The 25476-nt window shown below is 42.3% G+C and overlaps 1 protein-coding gene across 1 annotated transcript in view; it reads left to right on the forward strand.

Moving 5' to 3' along the window:
- LOC103179026 (CUB and sushi domain-containing protein 1) overlaps window positions 1-25476 on the forward strand; it is a 1038598-nt gene that overhangs the window by 717442 nt on the left and 295680 nt on the right. The window contains exon 12 of the mRNA XM_042332909.1: window positions 3374-3486. Within this exon, the coding sequence (XP_042188843.1) occupies window positions 3374-3486 (113 nt within the window). The remainder of the gene's footprint in view (window positions 1-3373; window positions 3487-25476) is intronic.

The raw sequence follows: 25476 nt of genomic DNA on the forward strand, positions 1-25476 counted from the left end.
TGGAGCAAAGAGTTCTAGAGTGGGCGATGTCACACCCGGGTCCAAGATGCAAAATGATGGTTTGAGTGGCCAAGTTCACAACTTAATCCATCGTTGTTCACAGTACATGGCCTTAATTTTCTTATTTGGTTATCCAGGTGTTTGACACATGTGGAAACCTATCACAATGCATAAGCGTATCCAAACCAAACTATACATGAAAGTGTTCCTTTGTCTAGAATGGACAAGACTCCTACTTATTTAATTCTGAAGAGTATTATGTGTAGGTTGGGAGATTCAAGGCTTGGAGACCCTGGAGTGTGCTTTGGGGTACTGATGCAGGTCACCTCAGAACCAGCTCAGCTCCAATAAGATCTTGCTTACCTCCATTCCCCCCAGCATGACACGGCTGAGAAAATATTTTTGAAGATACGACGCAGAGATCAGAAATGGTGCTGGTTACATATTGCTTTTCACAAGCTGAATAGTAACATTGAAGATCACACTAATCTCTCTGGCTGGCCAGCCAGCCTAACACTGAAACCTGACTCGTGAAGTGCATTAGCAGTCAGAAGCTACACTTCATTCAGCTCCTGTGTGAGACGACCTTCTATGGATTAGCTGTTCTGAACAATGTCTTATTAAATGTAATGTATTTTGTGAAATGTACACAGAGCTGCCTTAATCCTCCTAGCGGAAAATCTAATTTGTGACAGTGCCTGCAGTTGGCATAGTTATGAAATTCATGAACCGTTTCATTCTGCTGCATTCAACGGACAAAATGTTTGAATATATATTTTACAAAGTGCATCCCAGGGAGGCTGAATGTGGGATTGCACTTAGTCATTGGAAAATGAGCTTTTGAGCTCAGTATCATTTGGCAAAATGTGCTTGGAACCACTAAGGAGTCTCAAAGCAGGCTTGAAGAGACACTTGCGTTGTGACATACAGATACGAGTGGTAGAGAGAGCATTACAAGCATGGATCATATTTAGGAGTGTGGACAGGTGGTTACCAAACAACGACATAACAGCAAAATTACATTTCACATCGGGAGGACATCTCAAGGCGCTGAAGGTGGAAAACTTCACTAAAGGGATGCCTTTCACCCTTGAACACTCCTTATATTGCCCTCAGTCACCGGTTATGTTTTGTTACCATTCTGAAACTCTCCAAATAAGGTTTTATTGCTCTCTATTTGTGATATTCGCTTCTATTCTAGAAGGTGAGTTTTGTTGTCTCTTTCATGCCTTAGGAGGGAGTTTTTGCCGTTTATAGCATTATATATTAAACTCTCCGAGACACTGGCTCATGTGAAAGGTACTATATGAATGCAAGTTGCTGTTGTTCCTCTTAGACTCCTCATTGAAAGCTGAAGAGCCCTAGTTCATCCAGAACAATAACTTGCATTTATATAGCACCCTTCACGAAGGGTAGAGTCCCGGAGTCCTTATGATGCTAAAATAGATTGGGATCTGATTATGATCAGCCGATCAGAAAATCGTTGCTGTGAAATAAATATATTCCCTTAGCTCTTTCTTCATTCTTCATCCCTCCCTCCCTACTCCAGCTTCTCTCTTCTCCCTTTTTCTCTGGCCATTATGCCTTTTCCTACTCCCACACTCCATTTTCTATTACTTCCGCCTCATTCCTCTTGTTCTGCTATAGTCCTCTGGATCACCCTAAGCTTTGCCTCTGCTCCATCCTGGGCATCCAACATGAAGGGCATCATACAAATTTACTTGCTGTTGTGCTCACTGTAGCAATGTCTCGGAGCAGACAAACTGGCGCTTCATATCTTTCTCATGCTGTAATGTCTGTCTGATCCATTAATCCCAACATAGCCACATCTCCTGACTCTCCTCTCCATCTGAGCGTTCCAACCCAGCTCGTCCACTGTGCAATGCCCTCCAAATTGCAAACAAAGCACTCCGTTTTTAATAGAGGACACATTAGTTCATCTGTTTTATTACATTTACGGTAATTTGTACAAGGTATTCTGGTTCTTAATTATCCGGCTCCTACACTCGAACATGAGCATGTATTGAAAAAGATTCCATACACGTGTGACAACACCCAGTAAGCTTTATCCCCCAGCATTATCCTGCATTCAAACACCTCAATGTGACAGGTAGTGAGACTCTGTCAAGGGCACTATACAGAGTGTAAGCACAGGTTTTCTATTCACACCACAGTCTGAAGAGATGAAAAGTTTTCACATTAAATCATAGAGCTGAATATCCATACCAGACAGCCCGACTCAGTGGTTAAAGCGATATTTGAGGCTGAGATACAGTGAGTTTTAACACTTAATCCACAATTGGGGGATTTTAAAGATAGGATGTAATAATGAGCGCTAACCGTGTGCTCCTTTATAATCATCTACATTAAAACAGAATGAAAAAGAAATTCTGTGTTCTTTCATATCCGCGCAGATGCTCCATAAACAGGATATAATGGCCAGTTTAATCCAATATTTCATTGTGTAGCTCCTTGTACCTGATTAACTTAATGCAACAACTGTTAATTCTCAGTGTCCTAACAGCTCACGAGGCATTAACTCAGACGTACATTCCTGCTTTTAAATGAGTAAGATTGCAGTGGACTTTAAGGAGAATTTTCTTCTGCAGTCTATACAATGAGGAAGGGTGATTTCAGAGATAAAGGGAACACTCCATGAGTTAGTTGGTGAGTTAGTGGCATAAATATGTAGAACTCTCAATCTGATTGGGATACTTTCAATAACAACAACTTATCTTTATGTTCACATTTTACAACTTAATACAGCTGATTTTCATGTTGCAATGGAAGATGGAGTCTCAGAGCATTTTACATCTGACTGGAAACTTGACCCAGAGGTGGGGTTGGGGGGAAGGTGACCAAAAGTGTGGTCGAAAAACTAAGACATTAAAGCTTTAAAGATAGGAAGATGGGGTGGACAAACGGAATATATTTCAGAGAGTAGGAGTATAATGGGACTAAAAACTTTCCCACCGATTTTTGGGATGGATTGGGAGAGGTTACATGAGATAAGCATTAAGGGCGGTGATGGGTTTCTACAGGACGACTGGCAGAGAAAAAATAAATATTTTAGTCAACCGGGTTTCTGACACATGAGCTGTACAGCACGGAAACAAGTCATTTGGACCAACTAGTTCATACTTGTGTTTATACTCCACATAAATGTTCACCAATTCCATACTACCACCCGTATCCTTCTATTCTCCTTCCCTCATGTGAAGGTCTCGCTTCTTCTTGAAGGCGTCTATACTTTCTGTAAGCTTACAAATCATATTTTTGTTCAAAAGTTAGACAAGTAAATAATATTGTAGTGCATGGAATAACTGAGTTGCTTGCTTTTATGTGTTAATAACCAATGTTTTCCCTGTGTTAGTCTTACAGGTTCAAGTGTCCCTGACTTGGTTGTTAGCATGAGCAATCAGATGTGGCTGCACTTACAGTCTGATGAAACCATAGGCTCTCTGGGATTCAAAGCTCTCTACCAAGGTATGTTGCACTGCACACATCTTCCTTTCAGTTTGAAACAACTCTGATCCATATCTTATTAATTTGTTTCATGAACTTGTTCAAGGCACTTCTCAAGGTGTACCACTTTGACCGTGCTTTCGATCATCTTTCTCCTTCCCATCGTTGCACCCCTACCCCACACCACCCCACCCTTGGCTCTCACCCCCAGCTCTCCTACTCAAAGTGGTACATAGCCATAAATTGTACGGTGTAATACCGCAACAAAAGAATACATTTGTGTAGCCCCTTTCAGTGTTTCAGATCCGAGCTGGGGATCAGGATTGTGAAGGGTATGGAGGGAAGCAGGGAGATCGAAATCACAGTTGAAGAGGAGGATCTTAGAATGGGTCTTGAAGATGGCAAGGGAGGGGGCAAGGTGGAGGGACTGCAGGATGGAATTCCAGAAGGTGGGCGCAAAGTGGAGGAAGGCCCACCCGCTAATAGTGGGGCAAGCGAGGCGGGGGAGCCTGAAGCAGGCTGGATGGTAGGGATTCAGGAGGTCGCAAAGGTAAGGGGAGCAAGACTGTGGATGGCTTTAAAGGTGAGGACTAGGAAGTGTATCCTCTGTGTGATGGGAAGACAATGGAGTTGGTCGAGGATGGTGTTGATAGGGTCACGGAGCCTGGTGCGGGAGAGGACACAGGCTGCAGAGTTCTGGATGATTTGCGGCCTATGGAGGGAGGAGTTGGGGAGGCCGACAGGCAGGGAGTTTACAGAGTCAAGCCTCATTGTTATGAATGTGTGTATGAGGGTTTTGGCAACAACAACAACAACAACAAGATTCCATTTATAGAGCGCCTTTCACGTCGGGAGGACGTCCCAAAACGCTGGACAGTTGGGTCAGGACCCGAGCAGGGGGGAAATGGTCAGGGTGAGGGGAGTGAAGGGAGGGAGCGAGGAGGGGGTAGAGAGTCGAGAGGGGAGCTGAAGGCTCAGTCAAAGAGAAAGGTCTTGAGACCGGCCTTGAAGGAGGAAAGGGAGGAAGCAAGGTGAAGGCACTGGGGGATAGAGTTCCAGAGCCTAGGGGCTGAGAGGCTGAAGGCCCGGCCACTGATGGTAGGGCGGTTGGGGCGGGGGATGTGGAGCAGACCGGAGCCAGAGGAATGGAGGGTATGGGCAGGTAGATAGGGGGATAGTAGGTCGGAGAGATAGGAGGGAGCAAGGCCGTAAATGGCCTTGTAGGCGAAGATGAGGATCTTGAATTCGATCCTCTGGGGGATGGGGAGCCAGTGGAGGCGAGCGAGGGTGGGAGTGATGTGGTCCCGAAGCCTGGTGCGGGACAGTACACGAGCTGCAGAGTTCTGAATGACCTGCAGCTTGTGGAGGGAGGTGCCGGGAAGGCCGGCGAGGAGAGAGTTCCCATAGGCCAGCCTTGAGGTGATAAAGGCGTGGACCAGAGTTTCAGCAGCGTGAGGGGTGAGGTAGTGCCGTAGTCTGGGGATGTTCCGGAGGTGATGGAAGGCGGTGCCAGTTGTGGCGCGGATTTGGGGAAGAAAGGACAACTCAGGGTCGAACAGAACCCCGAGGTTCCTGACTGACTTTGAGAGGTGGAAAGTGCAGCCTTGGATGCTGATGCTGTCAGCAGCCTATGGTGTGAGACAGTGGCGGAGCTGGACGATGTTGCGGAGGTGGGGGAAGGCAGAGCAGGTCATGGCATGGATGTGGGGTAGAAAGGATAGTTGAGGGTCAACCAAGGCGCCAAGGTTCCGGAATGGCTTACTGAGGTGGATGTGTGTCCATGGATGGTGAACAAATCATCTTGTGTGTATGGCTTCACATGTATCAAGTTCAAATTGTGTGCCCTGGCCATCAGCTCTTTAGCGGAACACAAAGACCAGTGGAAAAATTCACAGTCCACAATTCACGTGGGCTGTATTCATACGATGAGCTCTGCAATGAAGATTGCAAACTGTGATTTCACGCGTACAGATACACACCTGGCACAAAATAGGCAGCTGCTTTCAATTACAGTACTCCATTCAACACTTGATATTATCTGGACCTGCTTTATCTGCCTCGAGTGAAGTCCAACAGACAGATTTCTGTCCTCTGTTAATAATGATCCTTGCATTATCCTTGAATAATGATTCAGCACCTTTGATGTTGGGGGACATCACATGATTTAGTGAAATGGAGTAAGTCTGTATTTGTAGGTGAGCGGGGAGCCGAATTCACGTAGAGCAATGTCCCAGAAACAGACATTAAACAAATGACCTTATTTTTTAATCGTCCCTTTATTGTCCAGGACACCAGGAGAAACTCCCTTCTCTCTTCAAGTTGTGCTATGTGATCTTTAACGTCCATCTGAATATGAGATTGTGAACGTCCACCTCTATGACCTAGAGACGCTTGCACTCCAGATGACATCCAAATGGATGTGCAGAAAGGCCCCTCCTTTCTGATGCACCTGGCATGTAACAAGTTGAACTCCTTAAGGTCCTCCTGGGAGTGGGAGGCAGCCAGGTCTACCTGCACCTGAGCTGGCTCCACCCTAATGTTGGGATTCGGTTAATCCTCTATGGTGATCTTGGTAATTTGATTGTTATGCCAGGCAGACAAAAGAATTTTCCCTGTGTGGAAGGCACATACATGTGGAACTCTCGATCTGGTTTAGATATTCTTAATAATAATAATAATAGTAATAATAATATCACATCGTTGAAACGTCACAAAGTGCTTCACAGAATATATTGTAAAGTGTATTTTATGGGTGAAACACAGCAGCCAATTGCATACACCAGTGTCCCACAAATAGTCATGGATTGAACATGATGATGGTTTCTGCACGTGTCAGACACCTGGCTGACTTTCAATTGAATGTGGCACTTGCTGCAGCACCTCAACTTTTATCCATCGGGATCCTAGTCCAAAAATCAACAGCAATATTAAGGGCAATTTCAATGAAGCCAAAAAAATCATTGACCATTTTGCCTATACTCTGCGAATCTGTCATGGACCATATAGATTTTTGAATAGATTGGGACTTTAAATAACAGAGGTGGATAATTCTGCTAATATTTGCTCGTGGTACCAAACTAAGTGAGCTGTGCAGGACAGATTGAAATCATTCAAGTGGCTGTTTAACAAATTAAGCAGATTATATAGAATTACATGGATACCCAACACCCAAAATCAAAAACAAACTGCAACCATTGCATTTTGCATCGGCATTGTTTTCAATCACTGTCTTCTCCAGACTGTAAAAATCACCACAAAGGTATTGACACAAGATCTCTGTAGATCACCTGACCCTATGTACAAAGGTTACATTTTCAATTTTCCAATTATCCCAGAGACTCCTTGAGAGTCAGTGATTGATTAACTAGGTGAACCAAAGGTGTGGTAATTTGTTTAGTAAACAATTTGGAACTACACAAAATCAGAGCCAGATCCATCAATTGCCTTTGAACAGATGCTCAGCTGTCTTCTCTGCAGTTAATAGGCTTTAACCTAAATTGATTCTGTGAAAATATTTTGCTAACAAGTAATATCAGAAGATGGAACAAATGGATTGGCAAGAACCTATCTTGCAACTGTACAAAAAAAGTTGTTAAAATGCTGTACGACGTTGGGAGCAATCACACAATAAATTATTATTGATATTGTGGAATAATAGCTTTATGATTATGCTTTTGCTGACCTGAATTTTTTTTATCTTCCAAGCTTCCATGATACTCATCCTATTCCTTAAATCCTTTAATGCTCTATCTCACTCTACCGCTGTGGCCTCCTCAAACCCTTCCAACTCGGTTGCTCCCTCAATTCATCAGGCACAGGCCTGCTTCGTATTCTCTGCCTCACCATCAGCGGTCGGACTTTCAGCCTATCTGTCCCCACCCTCTGGAACTCTTATCTTGGAGTCCTTTCAACTTGCCCCTTCCCTCCTTCAACCTCTCTCTTTGACATGCTTTCTGCCATCCTTCTCCCCACCCCAGCTTGGTTGGAGACCCTGGACTCTCCACTGCCTTGGGACGTCCTCCCAAAATGAAAGTCGATATATAAATGTAAATATCTACTGTACAGTTTCAGGGAGTTAGCTTTGTGGTCTTTTTGTTTGGGCAGCTGGGTGTCTGCACTGTGAATCATTGCGCCTTGTTATCCTGCAGGATGCTATATAAATGCAAGTTATTTTTCTTTCAATGTGCTAATAATACTCCAGTTCGTGCAGATTTAATGTAATTTGATACATTCATCTACTACAAGGTCTGTTGTGTTACTGTAGTTTCAGAGGTGTGTGAGAACATCTCTAACGAGAGGTGGATGCTTTGCTGTGGGAATAATCCCACTATCCCAGATGTACGTATTATAACTGGTGCAGGTGCTGAGTGGACATTTAAACTTAAAAAAAAGCTATACCTCTTAAATAGTTCCCAATAGGTCCACACCACTCTATTGTGTGTAGCACACTGAGGTAGAATTTGTTGTAGATTGTGGAATCAGTGCAGAATCAATTAGAGTATTAATCACTGCACACACCATGTAGTAACTGTTTAATGTAGTAATCATTAGAATCACTACACAAATGCGCACATACACATACGTGCAACAACAACAGCAACATTACATTTGTATAGCGCCTTTCATGTCGGGAGGATGTCCCAAGGTGCTGGACAGTGTACAGCATTTCAGATGCACACACACACACATACAAAGTAAGGATTTTTAAAATTGTATGGAATAAGACGATTAAAGTTGTGGAGTTATCTTGATGTGCTAAATGGTCTCCTGTTCCTATATTCCTAAAGAAATACAAGGAAAAGATAGGAAATGAGGTTAAAATATGAGTGCTGATCTAATAAAATAATAGAAGAGGCTTGACAGGATGAATTGCCTAAAGTTTGTTGTATTACTGCCCTATAAGTAATTGTAGATACTGCCAATTGCATCCTTGCCTTTAGACGAGTTATACGCTCTTTACTCTCATGACATTTCTGCAGGTTTCTGCTCATAAAATGCGCCTTAAATCACAGAACTCTAGTCGACTTTCTAACAAGGAAGTAATAAAAGATCTCAGCGTAATACTTAGTGTATCGCAAATGAAGACATGCTGTTTCATTCTTTAAACAGTTTGTGTTCCCTTCTACAGCATTCCTTCAGAAATTTGCAGCAAGTGGTGTTGCTTTGGATGCCAGGGGATATATTGGAAGGAGTGGCATGTTGATAAATCTGTTGCAAGCAATGGTTGGGACTGCAGCCATCAGCAGAAGAGCACTGCATTCAGTGCTTAACTCAACACAAAAATCTAAGTTTAGTCATTAACTCAGGAATTGTTATCCTCCATGGGCTGAAACTCCACTGACAACCACAATGGAGCGGAAGTGAGGAGGTGGCAGCAAGGGAAAGAAAGGACAGGGAGAGAGGGAGGTAGGAGAGAAATCAACCATAGACCAGTAATTAATTATCACTCGACTGTACCAATAATAATCACCACATCACCCACCACACTATTTTCCTCTCAGTGGAAATCTAACACTCTTTGGTATCAGTCAGAGATGGCTTCTTCATTTGCTATCAGCCAGAGAAGTTGCAATGCAAGGCACGTTTCAATATCCAGTAGAGGCGACAGTATTTACTTAAAAAGAAATGAGGCTATTTTAAAATTTGTTTTCCAAATTTCTTTGAGATTGTTTTTCTCACCTTTGAAGGTGCAGCTGAAAATTAGAATCTCCCCATTAGGTTAGTCACATCTGTTTAATTTACAGGGCGATGTTTGATTAACCTTTTCAAGTAACGTATCTTTAATTATGAATAAATACAACAAGCAAACTGCTGCCCGCAGGCCGTACTCTCTTTATGCTCAAGAGGAATTATCTGTATTCTCAATCAGCCAGTTCCCATAATAATAATAATCCTTGCATTTGATACAGGAAATTATTATGTCTGAGAGACCTCTCAAAATGCTTCACAAGATTTACCGCAATGTGCAGTGACTGAATTTTGCAGGTAAATTCAGCAGCTGATTTACACACAGCAATGTCCCACCAACATCCATGATGCGAATGACCAATTTTACCTGGAGGATTGTTGGCCAGGATACTGGGAGAAACTCCCTTCTCTTTTTCAAATGTGTCATGAGATTTTTAACATCTGTATAAACAGGCAGACGGGACTTCAGTTTAACATTTCATCCAAAGAATGTCACCTCCAACAATACAGTGCTCCACCAGCACTACACTGGAGTCACACGAGACTGTGAGCTCAATATGAAGTTTAAACCCGCATCCTTTTGGCTGAGAGGCCAGAGTGCTGCCAATTGAGCCACGCAGACACCATTGTGATCAACAAAGATAATTTTTTTCTATGGGAGACAGGGCTAGAACTGGTTTCAGTTTTATTAAATAATTGCTAACAATTTCCAGACACTAGCTGAAATGTTCAGATGTTGTGGTCATCATTTGCCGTGAGAAGCAGAGGTGAAATAGAAAACAGTTGTCTGCTTCATACTGCTTTATTCTGGTGTGAGCAATTTATATAATGAAATAATATTCCCATTCTATCACGGCAAAGCACCTTCTTACAACAACAACAAATTGCATTTATATAGTTCCTTTCACATTGGGATGAAGTCCCAAGGCACTGGACAGTTAAGAGTTTGCACCCGAGCTGCAGATTGGAATCAAGAAGGGTGGATGGTCAAGGGAAGATTACCAAAGGCATGGTTAAAGAGGAAGGTCTTGAGACCAGCTGTATGGGAGAGTGCAAGGCAAAGGATTGAATCCCAGAAGGTGGGGCAGAAAAGCTAAAGGCTTAACCACTAATGGTGGGGTAGGCAAGGCGGGGACATTGAGTGGTTAGTGCTCGCTGAGAAGGAAAGTTGTTCAGGTGTTAGTAGGTCACAAAAGCAGGGAGGAGCAAGACCATGGACGGCTTCGATAGTGAGGATCTTAAGGATCTTAAACTCCATTCTCTGAGGGATGGGGAATCAGTGAAACCAGGCACTGATGGTGTGATCGACTTATGGAGCTTGGTGCAGGAGGGGACCCAAGCTGGAAAGTTCTGAATAATCTGCAGCCTGTGAAGAGAAGATTTGGTAGATCCAGTGAGCAGGGAGTTAGTATAGTCAAGCTTGGACGTGATGAAAGCATGGATGAGGGTGTCGGGTGTCTGAGATGAGAGGCAGTAGCGGAGGCAAGGAATGTTGCAGAGGTGGGGGAAGGCAGAACAGCTGATGGCCCAGCTTCACTGGATCCTCTGTAAAAGAGGTTAGAAAAGTACAAGTTGTTGTTGATGTTGCACAGCAGGTAAGCAAGAAATGTGATGGGGGGCTCCTGCAGCTAGTGTCCTCCCCCCCCCCCCCATATCAAGCTCCATGAGCCAAGCACACTCATTCTTGTCCTCAATTTCAAAGCCCTCCACGGTCTTCCTCCTCCCTATCTCTGTGACCAACTAACACCTTACCAACCTTCCCGCTTGCTCCACTCAGGAAATACATGTTAATATCTGGATTTAAATCTTCATTGGGTTGCCGTTAGCAACATCGGAAATAAAAAGAGGGAACAGAAGGGTGATGACTCATTCAGACTGAGCTTTGATGGAACTAACTTTAAGACTGGAAATCAATTAAATTACTTGAATGGGCACAAGAGCCCATTATCTAGCATTCTAACAATCAGAGCGTGTTTGAATAGAGAGTAAAAATCCATCATTAACAGGCTGTGGGTTCACAATCCAATCCAATTAAACTGAATCGCAGAATGTAATTTTTTTTGTCTAATTACTATTTTTTTGTTGCTGTTCATTAACTAGATTTTCATTTTTAACACAAGGTCTTCATTTAAATCCATGACTTTTTCTAATCATTGAGGTTTGTAATCTTCCTTTGCCAGATGTATTTTATAATGAGTTTTCAATTGCTGAACAGTTTGTTTCCCAGATGTTCTTGTCATCGACTGCTGCTGCATTTACGAAGCTGAAATGTTCAACTTTTCCTTACAGCAAAGCCAATTCAAGGCCAGGCAGGTCATAGGGAGCAATATAAGATGCTACAAGTGATGAGGGGATACAGCTATTAAGAAAGATCGGTGATGTTGGAGCTTTTCTCTCTGGAGATGACATGATTGAGAGGGGACCTGATAGAGGTGTTAAAATTTTGAAAAGGTGGATGTTGATCAGTTGTTTCCACTTGTTGGTGAGTCCAAAACAAGGGGCATAAATATAGGATAGCCAGGGGCAGATCTAATATTGAGTTTAGGAGGAACTTCATCAAGCAGAGGGTGGTGAAAATGCAGAACTCACTGTCAGAAGCTTTGATTGAAGCAGAAAGCATTAAGATATTTAAAAGGAAATTGATGCAAACGTGAGGTAGAAGGGAATTGGGGGTTGCATAGGCTGGACTAGGAGGCGTGAGAGGACTCTGAGATGCTACCTCTTGGAAGGCGTTATCTACAAGTTGTTACTGCAAGTTGTTATTACAAGTTGTTATTGTCCGGGGGATATTGAGTATGATAACTGGCATAAACTAATTGGGCCTAATGACGTTTTTCTGTGCTGTTGTGTTGTATGTAATACATTTCTGGTGACTGAGGCATATTTTAGCCTTTGAAATGAATGCTGTGAGATTATTAGCATTTTTGGAACTGTCATGTAGTAGCTTAACAGCGCAGTTGTCATCTACTGCCCTGCTGGGATTTCATTCAGCTCTCCAATTAAAAGCCATGGGCTTCTGCTCTAATGATCAGAATATGAGTTCACTGACATCTGTACAACATTAATTATTGCTTCTGCTACATTGTTTCCCACCTCATCAGTGCTATTCAGATAGAGCTACAAGAGGGGAACCGTTCTCCTCCAAACCACTTGAGTCATTTCTGAATGAAGTGGACTTGTTGACACTAGGGTCTAATTTGCAAGTGGCACAAGAGGAGTTTTAACTAGAGAATCCTTCAGATAAGTTTGGCATGCACTTCATGGCTGTTTGTGGGACTTGTGCTGTGCACAAATTGGCTCCCAGGTTTCCCTGCAAAATACAATTGTTACACTCGACAGTAATTACCTATAAAGACTTTTGATAAGGTTATAACATTGAAGGTGCTATGTATAATGCAAGGATTATTATTTATTGGTATATCAAGCACATCCAGGTTGTTGGGTAGATGCAAATAAGCCTCTGAACCCAAATCAGGTTTTGGAAAGATTATTGATTATATTAGGGGCTGACTTCAGATAGGTCCAACTATTCCATATCTGTAGTACATTTCAGGTGACCGAGTCATGTTCTAGCCTTTGAAATGAATGCTATGAGATTATTCCACCTAGTGCTATTCTGTAAAACCATTTTGTTTTAAAATCTGAGCTGGTGCAGATTTGTGGAAAAGTCTTAAATTTGAAAGCCTGTTTTTTTATTGTTCTTAAACACATCAAAGGCTTCTAAATTTAGAATTAACTTACAACAACAACAGCAACAACAATAATTGCATTTATGTAGCACCTTTCATGTCGGGAGGACATCCTAAGGTACTGGACAGTTAAGGGTTTGCACCAGAGCTGGGGGTTGGAATCAAGAAGGGTGGAGGGCAATGGGGAGGGGGTGGGAGGATAACCAAAGGCCTAGTCAAAAAGGAAGATCTAAAGACCAGCCTTGAAGGGAGCAAGGGAGAAGCTGAGGCAGAGGGATTCCAGGATGGAGTTCCAGAAGGTGTGGGCAGAAAAGCTGAAGCAGGACGGGGGACATGAAGCAGACCGGTACCTGCCATGTGGAGGGAACTGGCAAGTTGGTAAAGTTTTAAGAGATCGCAGAGGTAGGAAGGGGCAAGACCAAGAAAGGTTTTAAATGTGAAGAATTTTCTGGCACTCTGGTTCTCAAATTTTAAGCCAAAGTGGTTTTAAGGGCTAAAGTGAGATTGAATTTCAGGCCTCACTGGAGGGCATGTGTCTGGAGCCAGATCTGTGATGTTAAAAGTGGCATTTATTCCATCCCTTTTTTCTCTCTCTATCTCACACATTCACACACTTACACAAACAGAAATACACAAACATCACAGATAATAATAATAGTTCTTGCATTTGGTATAACGGCTTTCACATCAAGAAGACATTTCAATGCACTTGACAGGATATATTGTAACTGACTGTGTGTTTTGTGTGCAAACATGGCAGCCAATTGCATAGAGCAATGTCGCACAACAGCCATAAAATGAATGACCAATTTTAAATGGGTTAATGTTGGCCAGGACACCCGGAGAAACTCCATTCTCTTTTTGAATACAGTAATGCTATGAGATGTTTAACATCTGTCTAAACATCTTCAATGATGCAGCATATTTCCAGCATTGATTAGAGTTTCATCTTAGAGCATATGAGTTCATACACACAGACATGACAATATAATATAATTTACTTTTATACAGAACCTTTCATGTTGGGAGGAGACAGCAAAGTGTGTTGCTGAACCAGAGATAGGGGCTCAAGGGAGGGGAGGGGAGGAAAAGAATGACTGAAATTGCAGTTAAAGAGGTAAGTATCAAGGCGAGGTTAAAAGTGGGGAGTGTGGGTATTTAAGATAACAGTGAGTAACTGAGCAAAAGCAGCAAACGTATCTCATTGTTTTGAAAGTGGAAAGTTTAGACGTTTGTCACTAACCTTTCTGAAATACGAATGGTTGCATCTCTGTGCATGTATGATGAGGCTGTGTGCTAATTGCAGTCATTTTGCAGGAAACAAACCGAGATCCTGGGCAATTAAAATGCAATCAAAAGAATGTTTGTGCTCGGTAAATTAGAATGAATGAATGTTTTTTTTTCATTTAGAAATCAATGTGAAATATTATAATAATCAGCAGTGGATTTGTCCATTTAATGTTGGATTCAAATTATTTTGTGATTTCCCCCAAAAGAGTAGGCTTAATTGTATAATAGAAATTCAAATTAGCCCGTTCTTTTGTTTCTTTAAAAACAATTGTTCCTACAATTAGGAAATAAATAGGAGATGGTTTCACGAAATCGCTTAATGTGATAATCATTATATTTCACGTCAGATGTACGTTTCAGTGTGCTCCTGATTTACTGTGTATTTTGTAGGCAAATGTGGCAGCCAGTTTTGCTCACAGCATTATCCCACAAACAGCCGAGAAGTGAATGACTGATTTTATCTGGGGAATTGTTGGTCAGAATGTCAGAAGAATCTTTTTGTCAAATAGTTGTCATTAGATCTTTAATGTTCCCTGGAACAAGTAGACAGGACCTCGGTTTAATGTCCTATTCGAAGGATGGCACCTCCAACAATTCAGTGCTCACCCAGTCCTGTTTTGGAGTGTCAGTCTAGACTGTGAGTTCAAAACACTTCACAGATATCTGGTGTCAAGTGTAGTGTATGGCACTTGTGTGACATAAAGTGTGTTTCATATACGTGGAATTATAGGCACCCACGTGTGAGAGAGACACTTCACGTCGCAAAAGTGTGTTTTTCAGGTGTTTGTGCTTTTTATGTTTTTTCTCGCTTGAGTGCTTTTTTCACCTCCGCAGTGACATCCCCAACATTGTAATGAAGTATCAGTCTGGACTGTGAGCTCAAAGTCTTAATATGGGGGTTGACCCCGACACCTTCTGACTCTGAAGCGAAAGTGCTGAAAAGTGAGCCAGGCTGACAGAGGGAAGCATGTCAGTGGAAGTTTAATTCCCGTACATGATTTAGCCTTGGGAGGTTGAATAACTGTCCATATGCACTGGGATTAGTGCATGTTTCACACAGTGATTTGAACGAAATTTGGATGGACGCCAGCAAAGCCCAGACACCGAAAGGAAGCAGATGCAGATTTTGTTCTTAGATATTTTTTTCTCAGAAGAGAAAAGAGAAACAATAATTGGACTCCACTTAAATCGAACGACTCCACTTTGCTGGTGGAAATGTAGATGTAACAGTTAGATAATCGAATTTGCCCTGGAGTGCCCGAGATCTGCGTTACAATCGGCCTCACATTTCTTCATATCCTGGCAATATAGCCTGGCAGAATATTAATAGAAACAGATGATCAGACTCATTTTACACTTCAAGAGCAGCACATAGTTTTTACATTTTGGTTAATATCATTATGTCATCTGGAGGAACCCACTGATAGACATAATGACCAATTAATTGATGAATTAATTGTCGTTGAGCTCCTTCTGAAGTGTAAATCAGCCATGCAATGCCATGCTCTGTTTCCTTTTGTTTATCCATGTATTTAAAGGGCAGGACATATCATTGGAAAGGATTGGGTAGCCTTTGTTTCAGGAAAAAAACTCTACTCTATAATTTCCACTTTATTGCTGCCATGTGTCAGCCTCACTCACTTGAGATGTCTCAACGACATGTTAAGGCACTATATCAAATGCTACTTTGTGGGAGATGCTGTCCTTTGGATGAGATGTTTAACTAAGGTCTTGGCTACCTATTCAGGTGGATGTTAAAAATCCTGTGGCATTATTTAAAAAGAGAAGAGAGTTTCTCCTGGTGTCTTGGCCGACAATCTGCAGGTTTAAAAAATAAATTATTCATTTAAAGGCCTTTTGTGGAACATTGTTGTGTACAAATTTGCTGCCGAGTTCACCTGCAAACATGCAGTCGCTACATTTTTCAATAAATCCTGTGAGATTCATTTCGACAATGTGATAAGGCGCTGTACCTCATGGAAGGAATACTATTATTTTGTATGGATATAAGTTTGTTGCGAAGTAGGTGCTATGCAAAGTCTTAATTTCAAAATTTAAATTGAAAGAGAGATGTGTGTGAAGAAGGCCCAAATGAACCTCCTTTGGCCCATCCTTCCACAGTACCAACCCTACCACTCTCCCCTTATAGCACCAAACTGTTCATTAAGTGAGTCTGCCATCCCACCTGTTGATTACCCTCTGTGTGATGAAATGCTTCCTGTTGTCTGTCCTAAAACATCAACTCTCTTTCAATACATGTGCACAACATTGTTAGTACAACCCATCAAATAGATCTTAAGGCTGACACCAGGTGGAATTTCAGGCCCTTGGACATTTTAAAGTGGGCAGAGTAGTAGAGGCTAGAGTTTTTCAAATCTATTCCAATCAGAACCCCATCCTCCATCCTCCATAAGCTCTAACTTATTTAGACCGCACCACTTGTGTTCTGACCTGCACTGGTCTTCATGACCTCCATCCTCACCAGGATCGATAGGGTCCCAGTACCCTGTTTGTTTGACTTTTAGGTCTAGTGGGGCTAGATAGATTGCTCTTTCATAGATATGGCATAAGCACAATGGGCTCAGTGGCCTTCTGCTATGTTGTAAAATGTTTTGATACCAGCTAATATCAGAGTATTGTTTATTCCCCTGCATTGAAAGTGAGAAGCAGGTGGTAAATGTTTTCTTTCTCATATAAACCAATGTGCGATGGGTGGCTTGATAACCATACACATTCAGTAGAATACAGGAATCATACAGTTGTATAATGGGGAAAAGCTGTGGTTTATTAACTTTCATAACCAGATCCACCTGGGACTTGAAAGAGTGTGAGTTCTGTGTTCTTGCTTTCAACATAATTTGGTTTGGTTACCATCATTTAGACTGCACTAAACAACATCAACTCGCATTTCTGTGGCGTCTTACACATAGGATAATGTCTCAGTGCAGTTTACAGTGATGAGATCAGACACCAAGCATGGAGAAGAAAGAAGGAGGAAGAGAGGTGACCATTGGCACCGTTGAAGAGATGGGTTTGGAGGCTGAACAAGAAGATAGATAGAGAGGAGTGAGATGGAGTGGTGGACATTGGAAGTTACAAAAGTTAGGGGTGTAGAATCAGGCTTCGCCCTGCCAGGAATCAAACCTAGGTCTTTCGCTTGCGAGGCGAGTGCTCCAACCACTGAGCTACAGCTCTCCAGACCTGATACTTGTACTTTTTTTTATATCAGGTACTCAGATCAAAATTCATGGCTGTTTGTGGAACTTTGGTGTGCGCAAAATTGGCTGCAAGTTCACCAACAGCTACACTCTTTATTGGAAATCCTGTGAAGCACTTTGACAAGTCTCAATGATGTGATAAGGCGCTTTATCAAATTACAAGAATAACTATTATATTTTATCCAAAATTGGGCTAGTCCCAATTAGTGCAGAGTTTGGACTCTCCACTGTAATGGGATTTGAAATAGACAAGACTATTGAAGTGGGCAGCCCTTGAGTAATGACTGCTTGAATAGTTCCACCTTTTTAGAATGGGCATTCCAAGCTCTCTTGTTATTGCATGAACATTCGTGGTTGCACTGTATTAACAAGGGACTTTCCTGACTTTCTTTCAAAAAAGTGAAGCAACAGCTAACCACTGTGTTATTACAATTGTGTAACTGATTTATTATTTCATTACCTTCTTAGAAAGTTTAAAAAGCAATAAGCTATTTTGCAAATGCTAAAGAGATTTGGTGAACTATGTCCCATATGAGATGGCTCTATCATGAAATAATTATGTATCACGTTGTTCATATCATAAAATGTAATTATCAGTTTTATATCCCAAACACCTATTTAAATTAATTGGTACTAAAATATAATTTGGACAGAAATTAACACAACTTTATTATCTTCTGTAATCCTCAAAAGAAATTATCTTTCTTCATAATTTGTTCTTCTCTACATGCAATAGGTAATGATCCAAATCTAGCACTGCCAACTGGGAGGTGTTGAGAATATATATTTTTTCCTCCCATTGTTAAAGCCAGTTATGTGTGCACTGCAACTGTGATTGCATGAGAAAGCGAGAGAGAGCGATATTTCCCGTGGTGCTCTGTCAAATTGTGTCTGGTGAGCCAAAGCCTTAGCAAAGGTCTAGTTTCATTAATCACTCTGCTAAAAGAACTAAGCTAATATCAATCACCTTGAACCTCTGAAAACCATAAGGAACGGAAAGAAAAACTCTGAAAAGTGCTTACAGATCCTTTTAGCTGCTCTTCCAGCCATCTTTCTCTCCTCATAAAATAGTGACTGGCTCATGTTATCAGAATGAACCAAAATGATTATCCATTACTGTTAATCACTATTTTCACAAGATTCCAGTACAGTATAAATTCAGATGAAGAAGGCCCTTTGATCCATTCGTATTCCCAAGACATCAGCTTAAACAGCTCCAGTGTCCTGACTTCAACCAACCTTGTTGGTAATCCAGAAGTTTAATAAGCCTCTGTGTCAGTAAGTACTTCCTGGTGTCTGTCATGAAACTCCTCATCAACCTTCAAACCTATGATTTCTTGCCTCGCTACCTTGCCATATCTGAATATACAACAACAACAAAATTACATTTATAGAGCGCCTTTCACATCGGGAGGACATCCTAAGGCACCAGACTGACAGAGTTATGGACCCGAGCTGGGGGTTGGTGTTGGGGAGGATGGAGAGCAGGGGGAGAAGCAGGGAGATTGAAAGCCCAGTTGAAGAGGAGGGTCTTGAGAAGGTGGCAAGGGAGGGGGCGAGGTGGAGGGACTGTGGGAGTGTGTTCCAAAAGGTGGGGGCAGAGCGGTGGACGGCCCCCCCGCCAATAGTGGGAAGAGCGAGGAGAGGGACATGAAGTAGCCCAAAGCCCACTGAGCAGAAGGAGCGAGCAGGATGGTAGGGGGTAAGGAGGTTGCAAAAGTTAGGAAACAAAAATAGAAGTTGCTGGGAATACTGAGCAGGTCAGGCAGCATCTATGGAGAAAGTAAAGTGAGTCAACATTTTGGGACCATGAACCGCTCGTCCCTCGTCCCCTCCACTCTTAACACCTGCAATCGGCCTTTCAGCCACTATGCCCCAAAGTTTTGCTCAATCCCTCTGCTTTGCCCCCACCTTTTCCTCTTTTAGATCGCAACTGAAGACCTTCCTCTTTGACTGTGCTTACAGTCACCTCTTGGCTACCCCAGCTCGGTGTTGAGCTCCGCCACTGTTAAACTCTACAAGACCCTGCCTGATACGAAAGGCGCTATATAAATGCAAGTTGCTGTTGTCCCTCTTAGACTCCTCATTGAAGGCTGAAGAGCCTTAGTTCATCTACAATAACAACTTCCATTTATATTGCGCACTTCACATATAGGGCAATGTCTCAGACCTCTTTACAGTGGTGGAGTTGGAACCCAGCAGGAGGGAAGGGGAACCAAGACACTGTTGAACAGGTATACTTTAAAATGGGTTTTGAATACCACTCCATCATCATCATCATCATAATAATAATCCTCATTTGTTATAGCAGCTTATCATGTTGTTGAGATGTCTCAATTGCCTCATAGAATGTATTGTAAAGTGAATTGACTGTGTATTTTGTGGGCAAAACGCGGCAGCCAATTGTACACGGCAATGTCCCACAAACATTGGATTGAATGACTAAATTATTATGATTTTTTGGGGGGAGGGATTATTACCCCCAGAAAGCGCACTGCCAATTGACTAATAATCGAGTTACAACTTACTCTTAGGTTAACAGAGGTATGTGGAGTAAGGAAACTTACCTAAGTTTTCGCCTTCCTGGGAATCGAACCCGGGTCCTCTTGCTTGTGAGGCACGTGCTTTAACAAATATGCTAAAGTTGTGTCCATTTGTATAAATCCTGTTCAAAATTTAAAAGCTGCAGATGTAGAAAAAAAATTATAACTAATGTTCTGATAAACAGATTGTATCAGTGACAGTTTCCCCAGGGCTGGAGGTAATGAATTACCACCGGTGATAAATGCCAGCTGCAAATTCCACTGCCGACACAAATTGGAATTTTTTGCTTATTATGCTTATTTGCATTGCTAAAAAATATTCAAATGTCGATGAAGCAATGTTGTAATGGCACATTTAATCATCTGCTTCTGTTCAGTAAACAGTCAATCAAACTGTGATTTTTCAGCCTTTTTTTGTAGTTTTTGCTCCTGTTCTCTGGAACTCAGTTCTGTGCAGAATCTCTCTGCCTTGGTGTCAGTAATTCAGGAACCATATTCAGGACTCTTGCCTCGGAGTTGGAAGGTTGTGGGTTCAAGCCCCACTTTGAGCTTAAGGTCTAGGCTGACACTCCAATATAATGGGGGGAGGGGGGAAGCACTCATTGATGGAGGTGCCATCCTTTGGATGAGACATTAAAACAATGCAGTGACAGGGCGTGGAGCCCTGTAGCTCAGTGGTTAGAGCACTCGCTTTGCAAGCGAGAGACCTGAGTTCAATTCCAGGCAGGGCGAAACCTTGGGAAAGTTTCCTTACTCCACACGCCTAATAATAATCCCTCCAAAAAAACAAAAAGAATAATAAATTGTTCATTTTCAATCTACGACTGTTTGTGGGACATTGCTGTGTGCAATTGGCTGCCGCGTTCGCCCACAAATATACAGTCAATTCACTTTACAGTGTGTTCTGTGAAGCGCTTTGGGACGTCCTCCCGATGTGAAAAGCGCTATATCAAATGCAAGGATTATTATTATCATTATTATTATCTACCTATTCAGGAGAATGTTAAAGATCCCATGGTTATATTGAATAAGATATGGGAACTTCCCCTGCTCTCTTCACAAGATCGCATGATTGCTTTGGAAGGCCCATCCGATTTCATCCCTCCAGAACACCCAGCTTACTCTGTCCCCCTATCACGGCATCAAGTTGCTTTTTAAATGAATCAGCCAACAATCTCCCAGATAAAATTGGTCATTCACTTCATGGCGGTTTCTGTGATATTGCTGTGCGCAAATTCACTGCCTCATTCACCTACAAAATGCACAGTTGCTACACTTCACAATAAATCCTTTGGTTTGCTTTGAGAAGTCATCCTGACATGAAAGGCGCTTTATCAAATACAAGAATTATTGTTTTTCCATCACCACCATCAAAAAATTGTCGTAGACTTTGCTTTCAGACATCATCCACTTCTCAGTTCCTCCTCCCTCTCAGCTCAGGTTCCTAGTTAGTTGTGTGGCATGAGGTCAGTATAAATTGCTGCTGTTTGGTGTGTTATTTGTTTCAAACCTCTGCCACGCCAGTTTTCTCCTTTACTCTCATGTCATATCTCTTCGAATGTCTCAGTTCCCCTCTTTCCTTGTAGTTCTAGATGATGGGGAGATAACTGGGCCAAGTCGATAGCACTTTCAACTCTGGATCACTCCAAAGATGACAGTTGCATTTGAGGTTGTTATTTTTCATTTACTAGCTTTACAGTGAGTGAGTGCAGGCTGTTGTTGACCATGCAGGATTGAGCGACATTGCAGCTGAGCCCAATCCTGTCTTCCTTACTCACCCGAAGCACACTTTCCTCCAGAATGTCAATGGATAGCAATGGCTTAGTTTCCCTTCATTAACACAGAACACTGAGACAAATTGCAATGTGGGGATGAAAATTAGGATATTTCCAGCCTGCATAGCTCAGTGACCCATTGTGTAAACTCACTCAGCCATCTAGGATTTAATAACAACTAATAATCCTGCTTTTGATAAGGTGCCTTTCAAGTTGGGAGTTTGTCTCAAACCGCTTTAAAATATTTGATTTAAAAGTTGAAGTTCAAACAAGATGCCAAGGTTGTGGACTGGCTTAGTAAGGTGGAGTGTGCATCAAGAGATGTTGATGCTGTCAGTACCTCAGGTGTGAAGACGTAGACGGGAGCCAATCTGTAGAGCCTAGTCTTCTGTCAAGACAGCAGTGGTCCTAGAGTCAAGGGTGGAGGCAGAGAGGTACTGTTGAGTGACCAAGAGGGATCATATAGATATTGAAAAGGAGAGGACAAGGACAGAGCCCTGTGGAACGTCACCCGTTACGGTGCGGGGGCTAGAAGACAAACCGCATGCGTAGATGAAGTGGAGGCGGTGTGAGAGGTACAATCTAAACTATTCAAAGACAGAACCGTGAAGGTTTAGTTGAGAGGAGAGGAGATGGATGAAGTTAGAGTGGTCAACGGTATCGAAGGCAGCAGAGAGGTCAAGGAGGACGAGGAGGTGGTTGCAGATGGACAGAATGTAATTTCTCACTTTGACCAGGGCGGATTCTGTCCTGTAGGTGGCACGGATCCTGATTGGAGGGATTCATGAAGGGAGTGGCAGGAGAGGAAGGACCGAAGCTGGGAAGCAACAACTTGTTCCAAGCCTGCTGTCAGAGTATTTTGTATTTTAGTCAAGTTTTCTTACTCCACATGCCTCTGAATGCCTAGCAGTAAGTAGGAACCCGATTGTTAGTCAATTGACGGATCACTTTTCCAGGGTAATAAACCCTTCAAAAATAAAATAAATAATAATTTGATCACACAACCTACGACTGCTTATAGGATACTGCTGTGCACAATTGGCTGCCGTGTTTCGCCCCAAAATATACGGTCAATTCACTTTACATTTCTTTCTGTGAAGTGCTTTGAGACATTTCGAAGATGTGATAAGGCGCTAAATCAAATACAAGGATTATTATTATTATTAAGAAATCTGGTAATTTAGTCCCCTTACCCCCTCCAATTGTCTTCATAAGATAATCAGAAGCATTTTGCTGTGTGTTTCATTGAAAATCAGTACACATCTTTTGTTGAGGTCTGTGTTAAATGTAATCAGCGCAGAGAGGGCTCATTTTGCAATTAAACAATAATGACCCAGCGGGCTTGGAATGGATTTGAAAGGTTTTGTTGAATATTATGGGTAGATTTTATTAAACAGTTCAGAGTGTTTGTCACTATGGATGCAGTTTTAATACAGCAACCTCTAATATTTGTGAAACAGCTCACAGCATTATGCAGTGCAACAGATTTTCAATGGCTGAATTATTTCCAAAAGTGTGAATGCTATTTCTCCAGTTATTTAGTCGATCAATGCTTTGGAGTACATACAGGCAGTTTTTCATTTGATCTCTGATTATGTAGAATGCTGAAGCTTTTTTTTGCAATAATTTAGATTTCCTTTCATATAATTACTTGCACCACTCAACGTCATTTGTGCATTTCTGAAGAAACCTTGAATTAGAATCATCGGCAACTTATGTTAAATTCACAACTTCCAACCACTCTAATAACCTAATTACACCGTTTGTCATCGTGTAGATAGTATTAGGATTTGCTCAGAACAAGAACAATCACAGGCTGCTCATCTTCAGTTTATTTTTGTCGTGCACCCTCCTTCATTAACTTAAGCTGTTTGTTCAACACATTACCTGATAAAATCACGGGTGCAGAAGTGAACTAACATTATCTGTTTGCTCACCTGAAACTGTGACAGAGATAGGGTGGAGCAAGGCCAAGGGGGCATTGAGGCATTGCTAAACTGGGCTGGCTCATTTGGTAGCACTTTTGGCTCGGAGTTACATGGCTTCAAGCACCATGTTGAGACTTGAAACCCATAGAGTTTTTGGTGACACTCGATGCAGAGCTGGGGATGCACTACATTTTCGTAATAATAATAATACTTGCATTTGATATAGCGCTTTATCACATCTTCGAGACATCTCAAAGGACTTCACATGATATACTATACAGCGTAGTAACTGTATATTTTTGGGGCGAAGCACAGCAGCCAGTTGCATACAGCAGTGTCCCACAAACAGTTGGATTTTGTGACTACATTTTTTTTGAGGTGCTGTCCTTTGAATGAGATGTTAAACCAAGGTCCTGTCTGTCTATCCAAGTGGATATTAAAAATTGCATAGCTCTATTTCAAGATGGAGGGGACTTTCTCCAGGAGTCCTGGCCAACAGTTCTACCCCCTCCCCAATAAATTGGGTGATTCCCTTCATGGTTGTTTATTAGATATTGCTGTGCACAAATTGGCTGCTGCATAGCCCACTAAATACAGTCATCCCACTGGTGGGAGCTGAAGGCTTGCCTGGTGGAGTGAGCAAGGAGCATAAAACAAGTTGGAGTTGGCAGACCATGGGGAGTGGCTGGAGCAGTAGGGTCGCAGAGATAGGGTGGAGCAAGGCCATGGAAGCATTTGAAAGAAAGGAAGAGAATCCTAAATGTCAACTTGCTGGAGGAGAGGGAGTTTGTGCAAAATTACATTTGTATAGCGCCTTTTATGTCGGGAGGACATTCCAAGGCGCTGGACAAACAGTGTTTCGGACCCAAGCTGTGGGTCGGGATCGGGGAGGGGGAAGGACGGGGGGAGGGAGGGTGATCGAAGGCATGGTGGAAGAGGAGGGTCTTAAGATGGGTCTTCAAGGCGGCAAGGGAAGGGGTGAGACAGAGGCAGGTGATGATGGGGGGGAGTAAAAGGCTTGATTAGCCAAGAGTCAACAGAGCTTTGTACTGAGTAATTGAGTGTACATGTGAGGTCTGCCTTTTCACTATCAACAGCAGTCTGCACACTGAAGCTGTCTGCTCACATCACTGTCAAACAAACTATCCAACTCTGCTTAACTGGATAGTGGACCAAAGCCCATACGAGAAAGACACTTACTGCTTCATTTACCTTGCAGCGATGCTGATAATAGCAGCCTGGCCTTTGGCAGTACTCCTGCAAGGTAAGACAGACACCAAAGAAAAGGCTGCCTCCCACTGTGAACAGGGTTAATGCCTTTGGCACCACAGGATCTGGGATAGCTATGCCCAATCTAATTGACTAAAGGAAATAAATACCGCATAACATCCTAATTGGAATGCGCTCTTTTGCCTGCAACTCCTGATCTACCATTAAATCATTTGTGAGGCATTGCTGTTCACAAATTAGCTTATGAACCAGTGATAGCGCAAGAGATAGTGCTGCTTTGACGCTAGAGCTAACCAATACTGTTTGGATGAAATAGAAACACTGTGTATCCGACACTGATCCAACATATGATGCTATTGAGCCATCATTTATCAAACTTTTCTTGCATCAAACACAATATAGTGTACGATACTTTTAATACAGGTAGAACAAGATATTATTCTGTATCTAACACTGGTATTGTATACTTTTGACAGAATAGAGCAAATTTTACTCTCTATCTAACACTCTGTAATTGTACGATACCCAAATGAACAACAACACCAACAAGATTACATTTGTATAGCGCCTTTCACGTCAGGAGGATGTCCCAAGGTGCTGGACGGAGGACAGCATTTCAGACCCGAGCTGGGGTGGGGGGGGGGAAGGGA

The sequence above is a fragment of the Callorhinchus milii genome, unplaced genomic scaffold (genome assembly GCF_018977255.1).
Source record: "Callorhinchus milii isolate IMCB2004 unplaced genomic scaffold, IMCB_Cmil_1.0 Scaffold3, whole genome shotgun sequence".
Taxonomy (NCBI): Eukaryota; Metazoa; Chordata; class Chondrichthyes; order Chimaeriformes; family Callorhinchidae; genus Callorhinchus; species Callorhinchus milii.